This window comes from Ornithodoros turicata, chromosome 2 (genome assembly GCF_037126465.1).
Source record: "Ornithodoros turicata isolate Travis chromosome 2, ASM3712646v1, whole genome shotgun sequence".
In the NCBI taxonomy this organism is placed as follows: Eukaryota; Metazoa; Arthropoda; class Arachnida; order Ixodida; family Argasidae; genus Ornithodoros; species Ornithodoros turicata.
Genome location: NC_088202.1, coordinates 148,347,505 through 148,368,497, shown reverse-complemented (window position 1 = coordinate 148,368,497; position 20,993 = coordinate 148,347,505). Strand labels below are relative to the sequence as shown.

Here is a 20,993-nt window from a genome sequence, read left to right as displayed (position 1 = left end):
CGCTCACAAAAAAAATTCCAACCAAACTTGAGACAAATGGCTACCAGTCTGCGAAGTTGGGGTTGGCTAAACCCCCGTCTTCTATTTTTACGATGTAGTCGAAATGTGTAACGTTTGCTAGACTAACACTCTACAGTGAACCCTCGTTATTATGACCATGGTCGTTGCCGAAAATTTTGGTCATAACGCGGAATTGTCATATTAACGGGGGGGATTGGCAGAGGCGTCACTGCAATGTTCCACAGGAGTATGGTCGTAAAGCGCGTATGTCAGATTATCGGGGGTCATATTAACGAGGGTTCACTGTAAATGTAATCTGGACCTTTCTTCCTTGGACCTTGGTTCCTTTCGACGGAGGGACTTGCACAAGGCTTTCATATCTGGGGGAGGGGCTCAACTCCTCTTGGGGCGGTTGACGCGTATTTGCTTGCCTTTAGGGCTTCGTTGTGAAAGCTACGAGCACCGAAAACACAGAGACAAGACGAAAGAGACAAACACAAGCTCCGACCATAAACATTCACTTAGCACATGTACGACCAGAATGAAACAAAAGTCGGCAAGAACACGCACGTGCGGGAAACAATTAAACCAGTTTTTCCACCTCCTGAACTGCACTTGTCTCAAGTTTTTATCCCACCTTCTAGAAACCGTATGTCTTCCGGTACTAACGCAATGGACCTTTTCCATATTCGCGTCGCCCCTGGCGGCGGAATGTCGAACGTCGTGTCTTTCCCCCCAATAATGGTGACGTTTTACGATTGATTGATTGATTGATTGATTGATTATGTATTTAATGGCACAAAGGCAACAAAGGCCATAGAGCGCCAAAACTATGCTGAGTGTGTCGGAGACGATTATGGGAAAGATGATGTGAGAGAGAGTGTGGTAGTTAAAACCTATCTACAGGTATGATTGATTGATTGACCAGGATAAGAGAGAGGGGGATGACGATAGCAAGCGAGCATGGCAGTTAAAAGCTATCTACAAGTGTGACAATGAGATATTTACATGAGGATTTCGGTGATAATGGATAAAAGCGGAGCAATGCTTATCATCTACATCTGACTAAGAAACCCACACGTGGTCAAAAATTTGATTACGTTATCAAACGGCACAAGAGGGGTGTCACCCAGTAGAAGGGCTGGGTGGAGTGGGACATGGTATCTGTAGAATGCGGTGAAATACTGTTGGCGTTGGTGTTCGAAGTGAGGGCAGGATGCCAGTACGTTTTACGAACTGGCACGTACGTTGCGTGGGAAGGTAGCGAGAGAAGATTGGAAGAAGAATGCGGAAAGAGTGAAAGCGCACTGTACTCATTACCAGACCTTAAACGTCCGCCGAACCTTGAAACCGATTATCTGCCCACAATGAACATGACAGTCGCCCGCAGGTGGGTTCATGACGATGTGTTCCGCTCAAAAATGGCGGACTCAAGGGCTGGGCATGCACATACGCGTTGTCGGAAAAGATCCATTGAGGGTTGGACTGGAACAGTGACTGGTTTATGTTTGTGCCCTTCGTCTTGTCTGCGTGTTTTCGTCCGATGCTCCTAGCGCTCACATTGTATACCTACCAGCAAGCCCCTTTCCTATCGTCATATGTTTTAGGACTTCTTCTCGAGCTTATGGGGAGGTAATTCTAGGGTGTTGCGAGATTTTCGGGCTGTTACAGGGATGTCAGGGCTAACTGGCGTCACATGGTGGACCCAGGGTTTCACTTTTCGACGGAAGACCTTTCTCGAGACTGAATCCAGGTACAGGATGTGCTTTCTGAGTATTTTCCTGTGTCTTTTTTTTTTTTTAGATAAATGCTGGCTTTAGACCTATTTGCTTCTAACATGTCGCTTATGTAATATCTCGTAAGTGCATGACGCTCACGTAAGGATTTCAGCACAAGCAGTCTGTGTCTCACGGCTATAGAGATGCAAAGCCCCGAAAAAAAACCCAGAAATTTTGGGACAAAAATATTCTTTTTCGGCTTTTTTACTCGTCCCCAGGAAAATTACCCAAAATTTCTAGGCGACAAAATTAAAAAATGTGAACTTTCGTGCCTTCGATGCGTTCCAACCCGCCAACAGTGCCTTGGGTGTCTCTAATCCGCAAACAACCACCAACTTAGAGCTCCGTCTGGCTGCTCCAAGCTATCGCCATCGCGTTCACATCATGTCGGAGTTCTGGTCGGAGTGGACGGGTTGTTCAAATTACCTATCGCTGAGTAGACAGCAGTCTCATGGGATGCTCTGCTCTGCATTTATGCCTAGAGGATGAACACTACTAAAGATTCTAGCTCATTGTATGCTGTGGCTTGGCCGGCAATGCTTCGACTCGGCAGTAACCGCGTTTGAGTCCATTTTTTCAAATTTTTCGAAAAAAAAACAACAACAACAACGAAGAAAGCCTTTTTTGTTTTTTAACGATTCAAAATTTATGGAAATTTTGCATCTCTACCCACGGCTGCTACAAAAGTCATTCCACACGCGTTAGGACTAGGAGGTCCAATCCAATAAATTTCCAATTATCGAATTATCCAATCAAATTATCCAATCTCGAAGCGTGGCCGACGTGTAGCGCTGCTAGCGGAGATGGGAGTTGCAGGTTGTGTCACTATATTAAAGTAGGTCGCCATATAAATGAAGCTGCTTTCTTCCACCTAGTGTAGATATATTTCCAGAACAAGCAGTTCTTTATGTTAGACACACGTCAGCTTGAACCCGTTACATTTGAAAAAGAAAAAAAAGGGTACTGCTTTAGCGAATCGTCTTGCCTCGTTGGTTGACTGACCCTCTAGCCCATATAAATGGGAGGTCAACGAAGGGGAACAACTTCTTCTCTTAACCAGGCAATCCCCCATTGAACGGCGTCTTTTATCAGACGGAAGAGCCCCCGAGACCACAGCTGACGGCGCCCGCTATTATGGCCGAAGAACAAAAGGCCCGCAAGGTTCAATCAAGATTTCCGGCGGGAGGAACCTGCTATGCGCGTTCCAGTGAATTCAGATCTCCCTCTCGTATCTGATCGTTATATCTCGCGCGGATAAAGGATGGACTCAACAATCCGCCTTTATTACGGTGTAAGCTAGGAAACGGAAGGTAAAGGAGTAGGTGAGAACAATAAAGGCGTATGCTTGCGCTCCATTGGGACTTGAGGTTTGGTAGCCAGATCCTGATCCGCCTTATACAGATCCTTCCAAGATGCTTATAAAGTTTCCCGCCGTATAATGCGCACGCTTTTCCCAGTCCCGAAAAGGCAGAAGAAGAAGAATGTATCACGACGACGCTTTGAGCAATAACATTACACCGTGTTTGAATCTCAAAGACCCTTTTACACCTACGCTCAACGCAGACACCTGGCGACAGCAAAGTGAACCGTCCTTTCTGATGCAGACAACTCCAAACGAAGTCGACGCGAAAAGCTTCCAAGAACCATCATAAATATGCTATCTGCGGCAGAATAAACATACACAACCTAAACTGGTGGTCGTTAAAAGGACGGAAGGCCTTGCCTTTACGCCTGGTTCCTCGAGGCATGTAAAGTGTCATTCGATCACTCGATAAGGAGAGACGCTTTTTGTGGGTATGTTGCACGGAATCCAGGGTCGCCAGTTGCCGTTCCGACGAGGGAAAGAAATCAGACAAATCACCGAGGAGGAAATTGTCATTTGGTTGCTCGCTGTTTATTGATGCGTATTACCAGAAGCCTTACTTAAGATATGGAGTTGGTTATTACTTGTTTATCTTAATTTGAATATGTATAGAATTATTTTAGTTGTCCTATATTTAGTTTCGGTCGCGTCTTCGGCCGACTTTCTTTTGGAGTTAAATGCGGAATTTGTGCGCATCAAGGAGAGAGTGCGATTGCATTCGTCGTGTCTGAGAAAAACCACGCGCCTCTTTCATAAATATCTGGTCGCGCTTAAGAAACGCCCTCGCATTTTGCTGTCTATGTATCTCTTCAACAGACACACAAACGCAAATCCTACCGCCTCACGCGACGTCGCAATCGTGATTGTACGAGCCGCTGGCAATTCACAGCTACAAAACCATCAGAACCTCAAGTGCAAAGGCAAAAATCCCCGGGTGTTGTCGTTTGAGCTTAATGCCGGTTTTGTTGCTGCATGAATCCGTTTCTCACGTGTGGTCAAATTGATACACGGGGCGTTTTTCTTAAAATCCCTTACGCAGTTTTTATATATATATATATAAAAAAAAAACTATGAGAGCAGCATAATGTCGTCTTCGCACTTGAGTGGTCTGGCAGACATCCTCTCGAAGAGAGTATGTAACTGGAAGATGACTCATTATGTAAAATTAATTAACTCTTTAATTAGGGGATTTCGGATGAGATAGCAGGAATGTGAGAGACAATACTCGTTGAAAGCCATTCTGTTTTTTTTTTTTTTTAATCATGAAACGTGCACGCCCGTTGAAATATCCCTGGCCACGATATCTCTCACTCTGATCACATCCACCCTTCGTTTGGTGTTTCTCATATTTTGTCTTCTAACTACCGTATGGCAACGAACAAAACCCGAAGCCAAGCCGGTCCTACATCTTGACGGTTCAATTTCTGAGTGCCTCTGCCGAGGTGACGTCACTGAACATACCACCATACCAACGTACCATAAGGCGATAGCGATACACAACCAAGTATGCGTCGATGAAGATGGCCTTTCGAAACGCGTTTATGCATGACTGACTGGCAGAGGAGTAATGGTTAGAAAACCGGCGCTCGAGCCTAGGTTTTTTGAGACTTACCGCAATAAAAAGGCGTCTTTTCTTCGGCAGTTTTCATTGAGGGTGTGCCCATAAGGTGTGACTATCAAACAGCATTCTGCCAGTAGGCAGATGCCTCATGGATGTGACGACACATGAGACGAATGACACATCCGCACTATTGCATTCAAATGTCCGTCAGCGTCCGTCAGCGTTGCGTCCGTCTGCGAACCGATGCAAGGCCCTTCGGCAACGACGGAGGCGTTGTCCCGGCAACCGTTGCAAAGGTACGTGCATCTGTCACACACAAAACGCCGATGAACAGACGCGTTGGGACGCAAATGTGCGGGCTGTGTGAGGACTGCTGCGATCAGCCGTGCTGATGGCGAAGCTGGTGTCCATGTGCTTTTGTAATTCCGTTGGAGCCCTTTTGATGCATAAAGATCGGGAAGGGTGTCTGATATTTCGTCTCATCCCACTCCCATGCCCACTCGAATGAATTTTGCTTACAGCAGGAAAAGTATTCTTCACTCTGTTAACTCGCATAAAGTTCTTCAATAATACATTGGTCACTATAACCCTTGTGGGGACTATAGGGGACGCCATGAAACGTCGCCAAAGAAGCTACCACGGGAGGGCGCTGTTGCCCAAGTAGGGAACGATAACGACGCCGCTATGGGGGGCAATTGGTATTCGGCGGGAATTCAGCGAGGCAGCGCGTCAAAGTCGGTGCAGCCGAGAAAGAGCCTGGTTTTGGAAAGGTACGAAATAAACATTTGAATGTTTGATTGACTTGTTTTTGCACCTTGCGTTCCTTCAGAGGCTGGGTGGGCCAGCGCGGCCTAGGAAACGGGAACTGGTTCCCGTACCTTCTTGCACAGAACGCATTCTAAGCCTGAAAGTATCTGTTATTAACATACACAAAGAGTAGACGTTACCTAATTAACCAAAGTATAATTTCTAATTAGCCGAATGTTATAAGCTAAAACCGCGTGGAACATGTTTGGAGTCATTCCGCAGCATGTGTCCCTTTTTCTGTGTGCACAGAGAGTTCTAAATGTGCGCATCCTTTAAACTTCAGCTTGTCCCCATCTGGTTCCCCATGGGTCCCATTGGGTCCCCATCAACCACCTTCACGCGTGTTTCGGCTAACGTATCCCCTAATACACAAACATTTGTAATTTTTGCGTCGCAATACTCCTTCAATACGGTGTAATACATTAAAGACGCAAACAGAGAACTCATCGTTCGAGTTTTGATTCACACGTACTGCTCACCCCACAGTTACACGCAATGGCGTCTGCACAGGGTTTGCCTCCTCGGACTCTCCAGAATAAGAAGGCCCGTCCACTGGACCATCCCTCTCTTTCTAGGTCGGATCGATGCGTAAGCGGACACATCTTCTTCCGCTTATTCCTGTGGTCAAAGGAAGCCGTCACACGAGCGCGCCTTTGTCCAGAGCATCCCATTGTTGCGGCGGAGGACAAGGTGAAGGCGTTTGAATGGCACCTCCTTTCTAGCACCCGTCGGAAGGAGCACAGAGTCCTTTGCATGCCGGTTTCCATGTCTATTCCAGCAAGAGAGTTGGTCGATATACCGTTGTATCACAGAAGGTTACCAGCAACTCTTCGTGCATGATATGAACCTCATGAAGAAACACGGAAACGACCATGACGTCCACTGGCACGTTGCCGAGCACTCGCATAATTTTGTCGTTAATTGACTTTGACGGTGTACCCGCCTGCCCACACGGGAAAACACATTCGAGGAACAACGTTCAGTTTTGAATTCCTCAATAAGGATTACGAGACTTTTTATGTTGCCCGGAACCAGCGTTCCTTTCAAAGACTGTGGCAACGTGCGGCTAAACAGTCTTGGAAAGTGGGTCAGCAGGACCAAGAAGCCTTTGTTACTGATTTCTGTAAATCCAAAGTGAAAGTTTTTCATACCAGCTCCTGTCGACGTGAAGACGTTGACGTCAGCTTCTGATCATCTGATTGGAGGGGAAAGTGTGACATTTGTGTGGAAAATAAACCTCTACCCGAAAAACGTCATCATGACGTTGGTACACAGACCGAAACCGAAACAGATCGGAAGGGGAGAGCTGGGTTCCACGAATGGGCAATTGTTCCCTGAAAGAAAAGTAGGACAGAAGGTCGCGTCCCTTTCAGAGACCATCGTAATCCCCTCAAGACCGTGGCTTTCGGGCGCGACCTTGTTCGCCACTAGCTGTGAACGTAGTTCAACTCTACCAAACTCGTGGCGCTGTCGAACATTATGACGTCATTTGTTTACAAACAGGTCTATATGTCGGTGCGGTCAAGAAAGTCTGAAGCGGGTGATGTTAATGATGTCAGGTCCTGTCAGGTCCAAGATCGCTTTAATCCGCCCCAGAATGTCTTCTAGAGGATCGGTGCACGTTCTCTGCCGTCTTGGTGCCCGTATAGCTGCAGCTCACCCACGTACACGCACTCTCTCTTGTCACTCAACTCATGACAGTCGCCCATAACCTCCCCACAAATTGGCCACCCGAACCTGGTGTCTTTCTTCGGCGACAATGCTTCCACCAGCAGGCGGGCGTGTGGGCGTCAAGCTCCCGCCGTCTTATGCCGCATATCTTGACGTATGGCTCCAGGTGGCCTAGAGCCAGTTCGCCCTAGCTGGAATTCACTCAGCAAAGCACAAACTTCCATCCCGTTGACACCATTCTATCACGCGAAATTGCTCTAAAGATTTGGGGATATTCAGCACGGGGCCCCTACGATGCTGCGATGCGTCCACCAACTCCGCGATTTTCCCAGGCATACAAGAGGCAGAACCAACTCTGTCGCTACTTTTACCTCATTAATTTCTATACCGCCGCTTTATTCCCAACTGTGCATCAATCTTTGCACCGCTAGAAGGCGTCTTATGCACATCACGGATGAATCGCAGTTCCTCACTTCTGCCTTTGATCTGAGACACAGGTTTTTCAAGCGGCAAAAGATGCTTAACCTATAAGGCTCAACATAACGAATCGTTGGACTAGTTCACAAGTTGGTACAACGGCAATAGAAACAGTGCACCAGAATGAGGACAGACGGAAGACTAACACGCTGACCTGACTACTACGCTGACTACAGGGGCGCGTTCATGCATGATGGACGTATGTGAACCCTCGTTAATATGACCCCCGATAATCTGACATACACGCTTTACGACCATACTCTTGGGGAACAATGCTGTGAAACCTCTGCAAATTGATCCCCCCCCCCGTTAATATGACAATTCCGCATTATGACCAAAATTTTCGGGAACGACCATGGTCATATTAACGAGGGTTCACTGTATATGCATAGGCGCCTGACTGCTCGTGGGAATCTCCCAGCTGCGAGTCCACCAGCCTAGTATACAATAAGCAGTATGCAATAGCTTCGGAGGATTGCCTTTTTTTTTTGTTTGGAATAGCAAGCCGACCTTCGTCTGGCTGACCTCTCCTTTCTTTTTCTTAATAAACATATCCCCCCCCCTCTTCGGAGGATATTCTGAGAACCGCGTGGCTTCACAAATGAGCTGATCCACGAGCGCGGACAATACGAACATCGATCAATATACAGTGAACCCTCGTTATTATGACCATGGTCGTTCCCGAACATTTTTGTCATAATGCGGAATTGTCATATTAACGGGGGAGATTTGCAGAGGTTCCGCAGCATTGTCCCCCAAGAGTATGGTCATAAAGCGCGTATGTCAGATTATCGGGGGTCATATTAACGAGGGTTCACTGTACATCAATACTTCAGTATTCCAAACATTCCAATATAAGTATTCAAAAATGCTAGTACATACATGAGGGAAGGTTAGTGGATTAATTTAGTCGTTAATTGGGCAGAGTCGGCCAAACACAGAAACTGAAGTTACATCAAACGCACATATTCAAAGATGGCGCCGGGGTGGTCGCTTTTTTTTTATATTCCGTGTTAGCGCAGCCAATCGTCTGTGGCTACGAGCAGCGTACAGACGTGGACAGGTGGAGAGAGGACAGCAGGAAGGAATGGAAGGAAGACAGGGGTGCTAGTATGCGTCCTGGGCAGACTTCAGGGAGAAATGTGCGACATTCGTCTGGAAAGTCTGCCTGAAAAACACAGGAGAAGCCTCAGCCAGCACAGCCGGTGGTATGGGATTCGAACCCAGCACCTCCGCAGTTTGTTTTCAGCACGACTTCGCGGACATATTCTGTTTGGACCAGGGTTGCGGAATGGGGTCTCCCATTCCGTTCCAATTCCATTCTTCAAGGAATGGAGATTTGCGATAATTCCATTCCTTTCAATTCCTCGGAATGAAAAGGTACGGTCAGTTCCCACTCCTGGAATGGCTTGGCAAATCCAATTCCATTCCCTTAATTCCCTCAATAAAAGGGAACAACCGGTAACCATACTGGCAAGTCCAGCAGTGCTATAGAGGGGATTGACATTACCAAGCACGGAAAAAGCACAAAGACAAGAATATTTCACTCTTGACCGTGTGCAGGTGCGGTGCAAAGGGTGCGAGGGTAGAAATCAGCACGTTGAAACGAAAACTGCCACCGGCGCACCCAGACCATTCCATTTCCATTCCTATAAGACAGTTTCCGCCATTCCATTCCAATCCCATTCCGTGCTCTGTTAAATGTGGAATGATTCCGGAATCATTTCAACTCAGGAGTGGCAACTCCGCAACGCTGGTTTGGACATCATGTCCAAAGTTTCTTCGGGTGTAGTTCGTTACCGGGACCACTCGTTTTTAAAAAATTGTGAAAGCGTTTGAAAGGTAAATATTGCGTAGAAGTGAAAGAAGTTCATATACTGAATCGAAAAAGGTAAGAATTATAAAATTCTGTGGACTAGAAGTTTTTTTATAGGCATTTCAACAACCCCATCTGATTCACTTTTAGCACAGGAGAAACACGGGAATGCTAAGCCTAACGGATTCGAAACTTGCAAGAGAATTGGGCTAAATCGCCTCACTTTAGTGAGGTTGGGTTAAGTTAGGTTCTACAGATTGGGAGGGGGGGTCTGGGGGGGGGGGGGCGCTGCCCCCCCCCCCCCCCCCCCGGCACGCAGTAGGCGGTGCGGGCGTCGAGACTGTGCCTCGGGTTAGGTCAGAAGGTCCTCACCCAAGATGGCGGAGCGCCATAAAAAAACTGGCGATAAAATTTAATTTTTATACGTTTCACGCAATATACGAGGGTCATTCCTGTTTAATTTCGTTCCTAATTTGCTCCTGCTTCAGGTAAAAACATATCATTTACCTAGTTATCTTCTTTCTTTACAAAAACGCAGTGGTCCCGGTAACGAACTACATTCGTTTCTTCTTAATAATAATAATAATAATAATAATAATGGTACCGTGATGTTACACGTAAGGTTAGTCTGCGGTAGTCTTGGTAGTACCTTGGTAGTCTGCGCAGTGTGGCGACATGTTGCACGTTTCCTTCTTTTGCTTCCCTGTTGGGGCATTTAGGCTCCAAAGCATCGTCCTCGTCTTCATCACGTTCGTAACTCTCCATATTCAACAGGTCTCTTTTCTCATCATCACAATACTCTTAGAACACACCGTATCCCAGAGCAGAAAGAATGGACGGTTCTGCATACAATGCCAATCGTACGGAGGCTCCACAACGCCTATACGCTATTGTATAATCTTTCAATCAGTCCTTTCTCTGGTGTTTACAAGGAACGCTATAGTTCTAAGGGATCTATTTGCGTGGCTTTGTACGAATGGGTGGATAATCCTTTCGTGAATATGCATTGAGTTGCGCAAGACGGATTGTCTTCGATAACAGTTGTTTCCTACAGAGGTTGAAATGTGTGTTGAAATGCAGACGGTTCTCTCCGGAAAGGTGTGTCAATCTCCCATGGAAAGTAAGAGTATTTCATAATGAAAGCATCAGGAACGAACGCCATTGTTCGAGACCTCGTTTCTGGGATGTAATTGTACGGGGTGTTTCATGAAGGTCCCTCGACTGAATAATTCGGAAACAGGTGGTGCCATACCGAAAGGCTTTTTTTGCATCCCTAAGACATCGGTCAAGAACTGAGCAGTGAGGGGCTCATTTTCGTGCGCTCATTAATTAAATACAATTCCTAGCTTTTCAATTTCACTTCGGACGCTTTCGTGACCTCTGTTTTACTGATCGTAACCTCGAGCGAAAAACATTGCAACAAAAAGGCACGAGATTTTTGGAGTATTTAATTGAGTAATCGAGTTCCAATCGGTGAAACAGAGGTTCCGAAAGCGTCCGAAGTGAAATTTTAAAGTTAGGAATTTTATTTAAGTAATGAGCGTACGCAAATGAGCCGCTCCCTGCTCACTCCTTGGACGATGTCTCTGGGATGCTCACTGAAAAGAGAGCTTTGCGATAGCCCACCTCTTTACGGATTATTCAGCCGGGGGACCTTTGTGAAACACGTACCCAGTATATTTCAAAAACCAGTTTGTGGATAGAATAGCCCATCCGCCGCGTCACGTCATATCAAGATATCATGTGATTGGGTAATAGTGGATCGTTGGCACAACACGCGCGCAAGTTGGTGTTGTCGTCGTGTAACTTAGTGGTTTTCGCGTTTCGTGAGGTGAGGTCAGGGGGCTTAATCGCTTCATCGTCGTTACGGTCGTTACAAGCTAACGAGTGGCGGGAAATACAAAAAGGCGGGCGGGAAATTTAAAAAGGTGGGCACGTGATGAAACACGTGCACGGCGCTCTTCGCGCGATACGTGAAGGCCGTGGTACACTTCACGCGCAATGTGTCACGTGCCCACCTTTTTGAATTTCCCGCCACTCGTTAGCTTGTAACGACCGTAACGACGATGAAGCGGTTAAGCCCCCAGGTCAGGGTAGTATCTGCCTCACATATGAAGTGTTCCTTCGTATCTCCTTTGCACAATGGCATTTATCATCACAAAACAACAATCACAACAAAGCACGTGATTGGCGGCTGCCAACACACATGCCTTTCTTATTTATTTATTTATTTATTTTTTTGCCAACGACGGGTCGCGACATCTAGGGTACATCTTGTGACATACAAGTTGCGACTTACTTTATTTATTTATTTCGTCATTATGCCAAAATACACATTGTCAAGGGGGGCAGCAGGCAAAGCTAGAAATGGAGCCACCCCTCTATATAGAGACAACTTATAACGCTAGAACAGAAATTAGGGATGTAAAGAATGAAAAAAAAAAGTAATAAAAATATATAAATGACGTATAGGATGTTTGCAAACAGCCAGTCGTCTATTATGATCGTAGCATTAAGTAGTACGGATTTGCGAACCGAAGGAGTATAGATAGACCCTGAAGTTTTCGGGTTTTATATTTTTCCAAATTCGGGGGGTAGGAATCGGGTCAATAAATTGATGTCGAAAATTCACGCAAATTCGGGCAGAAAAATTACCATCACACTAAGTTCGGGGAGAAATTCGGCATTGTTGTAGAATAAACGTTCACTGTACCATCTATCCAGAGTGCCAGAAGTAAGGGGCAGTCGCATATTTTGTGAGAAACTAGTATGTCGATGCCTTGAGGTGCCTAGCCTGGGTGCAGTTTTGCAGGTAGAAATCGGGTTTAACCCTAGATAGATGAACCTCAATTCGGGGTGCAAATTCGGGGAAAAATCGGGTTTAACCCTAAAACATCAGGGTCTAAGTATAGACTAGCTGTGGTCATGGGGGCTAGTAATCGTGTCCCTATTTACGGAACTGGTATACGACAAAAATTGAATGAAACCACATCAGCACTCACGTTCTAAGCTCCCAACTTGTGAGTATAAATAAAGCCAACTTACCCTGCGACGAACGCTCGGTTTCGTTAGAACTGCTTCCCCGCACTACGTCCACGTGACCAAAAGTGGTAGAAGCCGTTCCTTCACTGTCGCTCTCATCACTGGATAGTCTGCAAGTAGATTAGATTGAAAAAAAAAAAAAAACAGAAAAAAAAACACGTTAGCCCTTTTAGAAGGAAACTTTGGTATGACGCATTTGTTGTCGCTGTGCCGCCATTTTTACAGCAGTCCACTCGAAATGGCAGAAAAGATGAGGCTAAACAGCGCTTTCTACACCTCCGCATGACACGCATTTTTTGTCTTCTCAATCGAGCGAATAGAACTACTCAACATATTGTCCAGCGAGTCATCCCATAATGAAAGCTATATACGTCGAAACCAATAAAGCTCACCCACAAACGCGTTTTGGAGTAGCCACTCCTGACATTTTTCTTTCTTTTTCCAATCCAATCCAATCTCAATCCCTCGCGTACGCTGTTTGCAATCACGCTGTCTCGGTTTAAATGGTGTCAATGCTCCCTCTAGCTCCTTCATTGAACTTGTCCGTGTGACGTCTTCTCCGATTTCCAAAAAGGGAAACTCGGCATACTCTCAACATCCGGCGTTTGCTCTTGCCATGGGTTAAGATGTCATATTGCGCAGAAACTACTCCACTAATTCGCATCAGATTCGTCGTTATTGTCGGTGATGGACAAGGAGAGTGACGGAGGTACAGTGAACTCTCGTTATTATGACCATGGTCGCTCCCGAAAATTTTGGTCATAATGCGGAATTGTCATATTAACGGGGGAGATTGCGAAGGTTTCACTGCATTGTTCCCCAAGAGTATGGTCGTAAAGCGCGTATGTCAGATTATCGGAGGTCATATTAACGAGGGTTCACTGTATAACTTAGGAATCGCCCGGGACGAATGCGACGGTCCCTTTAAAGGAGTACAGAGGGCCGTCCAAAGAAAATTCTGATTAAGACATCTGATGAAGGTGTGTGTGTCATTATACCGAATAGCGCGAAATGTTTTGATGTGTGCAATTTGTTTCCCAGAAAAAAAGACTCACATAAACGTAGCTCCGCGCCTTCACCCTTAACTTGCCACTCCAGCTATAACGAGGATGAGGAGGTATGATGGCACGTCACCGATGACGGCATAAGGAGACTCGTTCTGGTTTGCCGGTCAGTCGGGGTCAGCGCATTGTCCCTTTGTCGCTGTTGTCGGGCTGTTTTGCCAGTTCTCCCGGAGAATTGGGGATAGAAGGAGCGGCCGAAGCATCACGGAGCAAGGAGAAAGGCTTTATCAGAACCCCGAACAGCCGAGTAGCAAACGACAGCGGAGTAGCAGACAACATTTCTCTAGGCCAATCAGCGAGCGTTCTCCTTATAGCGTCAGCGCGAGGTTCCAGGCAAATCACAGGCTGGTACTGCTCTTCACCACCGTTGCGCACGGTCGCTTTTTACGGCGTATTTTAAATTCAATTTATGCGATAATTATGACTCTGTGGTGTAAATTACTTCGCATGGTGCATCTTAACAGTTTTATAGGAAGAAAACTGGGTGTTAAAAATGACTTCTGTGTTACTTTAAGTGTTGTATTTAATACCACATTCCTTATATACGTAATTTTGCGGACTTCGTAAGCGCTCATTTTTCTTACATGGAACTTAAACGTGCCTTTAAATCGTGTCTACTTGGAACAGTGAATATTAAGTTGTTATAAACTACCTCCTGTACACAGAAGCTAGCCCAAATTTTCACTAGTCCACGCTACGTTTTTCCTTCAAAAACTACACTCCCTGTTTTGCGGTACACCCTACTTCGACGTAATATTGTTTTAACAGACTCCCAAAGAGCCTCAAAGTGCGTAGCCCTTGTGCGCTGCGGCAGAGGCACCGCAAAGGAAGAAACAGACACCGTTTAGTGTAACATAAATCCAATAACCATATCTGAGACCGAAACTTTTATTTTCCAAAATAAATGGACACAAAATAGATACTGTGACTACCGCTCGATACGCTGCAAGTGCAAGGTGCTTGCGTTCTGGCTTAATGGGAAAACCCTTTTTAGTAAATTGTATTACGAGAGTAAATTTTGCCCCGAGAGGGTCAAATTTCCAGCGGTGTCCCCGATGGAATGCGCCTTCCTTGGGGGCAAAACGCACACTGCACAGCTCTGCAATGGGCCTTTTTTTTTCACAACTGCTTATGCGCATGCGCATGACCTTGACAGACGTGATGGTGACCAGAGGGGAAACCGCACGCACGGCGCGAACTCGTCGGTCTCAATCCCGAACGGTTTTGGTTCTTTATGCTATCCACGGGTGTTTGTTTTGACGCGCGCCAAGGGCGGTTCGTTGGAGAGTCGCTAGGATACGACGCGTATGTGAAAAAGGTCCATTCGAGTCTCTTTTCGGTGATTGGATTGGTCACGTGGGGTACATAACGAGCTTCACGCAAGGATTCCTCAGAACCACACCAACTACACACATTGGCGCTCCGTTATTAATGGAGCACAAACTTTTGCGATGCCAAAAACACAAACCCGGGAAGCACTACAACATTACTCGCCTCCCGCAATCCTGTTCTCTTTCGTCAAGCTTTGTCCCGCAAGCAAATCCACGTAAAGTGGTATACGCTGTGCAAGTTCGTCTCTGCGCATGAGAGGAGGCAGTGAGAGGGAAGAGGGAGGGCGCCGCCTTAGCCAATGGAGCTTCTCGAGTGGAGTAACCGGGAGAGGAGATATGCGCAGAACGCTCGGTGGCGCAGCGGTAACGCGTGCGCTTGGAGACTGGGAGGTCCGCGGTTCGAATCCGCGGGCCGGCTGTGCCGACTGGGGTTTTTCCTGGGTTTCCCTCAGATGTGTAATAGGCGTATGCCGGCACAGTTCCCCTGAAGTCGGCCCATGCACGCAGCTATCCTCCCCCCGAGCGGATTTCCACTTCACCCTTTCCTCTCCTCCTCTCCACCACCTTTCCCTTCCCGAGAAACATGCCACCTAATCAGGCAGGCAGACCTCTCGGGTTCCTCCCAACGACACTCCTCCTCCTCCTCCTCGTATTTCCTCCTGGAGCCTTCCGTTTCGCCTATCCTTCCCTAAAGGAGCACTGAAGTGACCCCAAAATATTTTTCGTTTTTCGGTGGAGAGTGTTCTGCAACGAATAAAATAAGTTCCTGCGAAAGAACGATGAGCACACTTTCGAAAAACCGTTTTCCTCGTGAAAAGAGCGCATCGCAGAACGAGAGGACGTCGTGACGTAAGCTATACTCCTCTCACGTGACCGGTGACATACAGCGGCACAACTCAAACATGTATACATATACACAGTGTGCCGCATATGACGTATCGTTCCATAATGTATAACAACAACAGGAACATTATCTGATGGGGGATGGGGCCCGCAAACAATGATTCTGCAATGCCACAAACCGGAACACTTGATTCTTTTGAAAATGAAATGCGTAATGTCATTAAAATTACTGCCCAAATGTAATTAAATTACATTACAAATTACATAATGTCAAAAGTAATGCGTTACATTACAAATTACCAGAAAAAGCAATTCATTACTACCGAGGTATGATCGTAAGTGCCCTCTGATTCCGTCTCCGTATCGCTGTCAGTGAATCAGATATCAGTCACGTGACGTCAACCACTCCAAAGGAACCAGGCGATTGGCTTATCGTGTTTTTGGAAACTTTATCGTAAAACTTGTACGTTCTCCTCCAACTCGCTAATGATGAACGCGACGGTGGATGATTAATCTACGTCGGGGATAACTATATGGCCTTCACCGGTCAATTCCGCCAACCTGAGGATTTATCTCTGAGGGTAAATCCCAGCACATCATAATTAACGCAAATCGATCGCGGAAGAGGACGTGTCTAAGCAGCTGCAGCCTGTACACAAGTAACCCAAGTGAGCCTCTTTAGGGACCCGCACCCGTAACCTAGTGCTCAGAAGTCTGAATAATGATATAGGGTTCTGTTTCTTTTCGGTGCACCTCAGACTCTTAAGAGCTAAAGTTATTTGAAAACCAGCTTAATAAACAAAACCACGCTCCTCAATATGCCACCCGCAAAGCAGCAGTTTTCCCATGGCGTTCTCTGTTCCCGTCATAAAGGCCACTATTTTTACTTCTCTCTTCCTCCAACTACTTTCGACGGCTTTGTCGAATTTTTCGAGTGGCAACAATGGGTACCGCCGCCAGTCCATTCAATGGGAGAGAAATGTTGGGGGCGACAAAACGCGAAATCCAATCATGTTCCTCGGAACTTCTAATATATTATCGAGATTAGCGCGCAAAAATTTCCCCGCGGAGACATATGCCCCTGTCAGACCCATTACCTTCGCTCTTCCAGCACGACAAGCTTATTTTGTTTCTCAATGCAGTCCTGCGTTTTTTTTTGTTTTTTTTTCCTTCTTCTTCTTTCCAGGATGTGAAGTTTTCTGCACTTGCACTCTCGCTGTCACGTCGAAAAGTGAACGTTCAGGGAGGACCCGATCTTGAACTTTCACATAGTGATCGTTATCGTTATATTTAAAGTTCGCGCGCTCCCCAGCCGCTTTGATAGGCTCGCGCAAGATCCCGCGGCCAATCACGGGCCGAAGTGTTGCATTTATTGCGCGACAACTTGAAGATCGGGGCTCCAGAAACTAACGAGGAGGTCGAAGAGATCGTACGCTTAAAGGAGTACAGAGGGCCATCCAAAAAAAATTTCAGATTAAGACATCTGATGAAAGTGTGTGTGTCATTATACCGAATAGCGCGAAATATTTTGATGTGTGCAATTTGTTTCCCAGAAAAAAGACTCACATAAACATAGCTCCGCGCCTTCACCCTTAACTTGCCACTCCAGCTATAACGAGGATGAGGAGGTATGATGGCACGTCACCGATGACGGCATAAGGAGACTCGTTCTGGTTTGCCGGTCAGTGGGGGTCAGCGCATTGTCCCTTTGCCGCCGTAAACCAGTTTTGCCAGTTTTCCCGGAGAACTGGGGATAGAAGGAGCGGCCGAAGCATTACCGAGCAAGGGGAAAGGTTTTATCAGAACCCCGAACAGCCGAGTAGCAGACGACAGCGGAGTAACAGACAACATTTCTCAGGCCAATCAGCGAGCGTTCTCCTTATAGCGTCAGCGCGAGGTTCCAGGCAGATCACAGGCTGGTACTGCTCTTCACCACCGTTGCGCACGGTCGCTTTTTGCGGCGTATTTTAAATTCAATTTCTGCGATAATTATGACTCTGTGGTGTAAATTACTTCGCATGGTGCATCTTACTGGCAAACTTAACAGTTTTATAGGAAGAAAACTGGGTGTTAAAAATGACTTCTGTGCTACTTTAAAAGGGTTGTGACACGTGTGGTTTATTACTCGCCTCGATTGCAAATGAGTTTTCATACCGTAAGTCATGTTCATGTTTCGCTTATCCGGACACCTCGGTAGTCGATCCTTTTCGTCCGCATAACGAATTTGCGGATAAGCGTATCCAGCAAGTTTCCGGAGAACTTCTTAAATTTAGGACACCTCCTTATTGCTCCAGAAGAAAGAAAACAAGGGAAAGATCGCTCCTGGTGTCCTTTACCTCAAAAAGGCACCCAGCTGTATAGGTTCGCTGGAGTGGCACTTGTCTTCTTCCGGATGGACTTCCCCAAATCCATACTCAGGGCCTTTTTGGCCCAGGCCAAGAGAATGGAGATGACGGCCTGGACATTCGAGGTTCACATATGGATATCTTTTGTACGGTGGACATTTCTTCCGCTTCTCGCTTACCGTCTCTACTGTGTGCCCGCACACGTGAAAAGTTGAAGAAAGCTTGGCGAGTCAAACAGCACAGAAGGCCCTAGTAAGATGTGACCCGAACATAGCACATGCCAAGGACAGAGACCGTTGGCACATTTCCGGATAAGCGAATCAGAATGACATAGGTTCCCGTACTTGCTGTCCGGATACGGATAATGAAATCCGGATAACTGAGACAAAAGCCAACGGTAGCAGGTTCGTTCCCGGTAATGTAGTCCGGTTACTTGAATTTCGGATAAGCGGGACATGACTTAGATGTAAATAATTCGTGGCTTTACGTCGTGAGAAAACTATGATCACTGTAATAGATGTGATTGATCTAATCATCTACGCATTGTAGGTACCGCACATCAGAACATCGAGAAAAACAAAAACAAAAAAAGATTATTTTTCTACCTGTTTTAGTGGCCTGTTACACTGCTGCGATACGGCAAGATTTTTGTCTGCGCGACAACCAGCCAGGTTCGAACCCGCCACCTTGCCGTCAGTAAAAATACGTATATGAGGTGGACGGAAGTTGTGGGATGTGCTTCTGGCCAGAGTGTTCGGACTTTTGCTGCGACCACAGCTGTTAAACGGGCGAAAGGTCCCAGGCCCGATATAGACGAAATTCGACTTAGGGGGTACAGTGAACCCTCGTTAATATGACCCCCGATAATATGACATACGCGCTTTACCACCATACTCTTGGGGAACAATGCTGTGAAACCTCTGATAATCCCTCCTCCCCGTTTATATGACAATTCCGCATTATGACCAAAATTTTCGGGAACGACCATGGTCATAATAACGAGGGTTCACCGTAGATATCAGGTGGTCATGATGAGAATTAGCCTTGAACAAAAGCTGCCAAGGAACAACAACAACTTTATTTTGTGATGATGAGTGGGGAGTTTCGTCGCCAGCGGCGATGCTCTACGACCATGCTCAACAAGTCATGTTCACCAAGTTTTCGATCATGTTCACCAAGCGTCGCGCCGGCTTCGTTCTTGTATCTGTGTCCACTTGTTCGAGAGAGATTAGAGTGTGAACAAACTGAGTGCTTCCATCCGAGGGAGTCGAAAGATTCCAGTGCAGTGTAATGGTTAGCGCACATGACCGGCAATCGAGGGTCGATCCCGCCCCTGTCTGGAATGTTCAATAGACGCCTAATTTCAGTCTTTCATATCGGCTTTGATAAAATATAAAAAAAAGAACACACAAAAGCTGAGTTTATACTGAGCTGCGTAAAGTGATGGTGGGGTAGGAGAATAGATAACAATGGCCCTTACGTGCAATATAGGACAGATCGCCGTTTGTTCCAAATGCAAACTCCTCCATTTTTCTTCTCTCACTGATCAGGGAGAGCTGATAGGGATCTCTCGAAAAGCCTCCCGCATGGTGGCGCTAGCAAGCGTTCAATCACAACTGGTTTTCTTTCTTTGCTTCCGTGTGGCTCCGTCGAGACGAACGTGCGGTCAGCGTCAGACGAGGTCCTCGTGATAGATGGCGTTAGTATCGACCGATGGGAGATAGCGCCCTCTATTACCGAGCGTCTTGTTCTCGAAGAAAGACGATCCGTTAGCCAGCCTTCACGGAAGTGGGCCAAGCGCAGATTGACGGCTACACAATTGGACGAGGAAGACGGACCAAAGTGGCTATATAAAAAGAATGTTGGAGAGACGTAGGTTCCTTCGTAGATGCAGTAAAACTATACAGTTACGTGACCTTGAAGGCAACTGAACCACAATGAACGCCACTCAGCCGGCGCATATTACAGCATCAGTTTGCTAGCGTGTCCGCCTGCTGATCCTAAGGTAAACGAAGACAAACCGGGGCCGGGAGCACAAGGCCAAAACACGACACGTTCTAAGGTGTCGATGATGCGCCTGATAAAGTCGCAAGATTGCAGCAAGCCGATATCGGAGCCCGGTGCATAAAACAATTTCCATATGCCGACGTTATATGTTATCGAACTAATTCGGGCTAACCTTGGAACCTAAAATATTTATTTGCGCCGCTCTACTTGTCTGAGTGTGCCTGCCCGTTACTGATGAACCTATATGCGGGGTGTAACAGCGAAGTAGGTTTTCCTTTAAATAATCAATCAATCAATCAATAAGTTTTGCGAGTGAACATGGTTGGAATCAGGAGGGACTTCACCCGTATGGTGCATTGGTCTCTGCTCGGTCGACACGCCGCTATCAAGTTACTCCATCTCTGTTTCACGAGTGGAACTTGCAATACCGCTAGAGCACCAAATTTTTCGCCGCGCCCAGGAGCAACACGCGGCCACAGGCAGATCGATGGCAACAACCAACCAATCAACCCCTCTTTGGGTGTTTTTGACAAAGTGTTTTCTATAGCTGTGACTATAGCCTGAATTTCTGCGCCTATATATTCTCAATATGTATATATTCTCATGCATGGTGGAAAGCAAATGTTCTGAGGCTGAAACATACACACAGACGAACACAACACATGCCTCAAGGTGCCCCAGGAACATGCACAAATTGAATTATGGCGGTCGTCGAAACAGCCAGACAGCGTCGGGACTCGAACCCCGCACCTCTCGATTTTTGCTGATCGAGCGCGCTAACCAATTACGTTACGCTGGCAATTGCTTTCCAACGACTTACCAAGGGGCTTAGTCAACTAACGGGAGACGCCACTGACTCTCTTCGCACCGTTTCTTCACGCGCATTGA

General features: G+C 46.6%; 1 protein-coding gene across 1 annotated transcript in view; it reads right to left on the bottom strand.

Moving 5' to 3' along the window:
* LOC135386350 (cell adhesion molecule Dscam1-like) overlaps nucleotides 1-20,993 on the bottom strand; it is a 357,610-nt gene that overhangs the window by 8,371 nt on the left and 328,246 nt on the right. Inside the window, exon 37 of the mRNA XM_064616211.1 lies at nucleotides 12,519-12,625. Within this exon, the coding sequence (XP_064472281.1) occupies nucleotides 12,519-12,625 (107 nt within the window). The remainder of the gene's footprint in view (nucleotides 1-12,518; nucleotides 12,626-20,993) is intronic.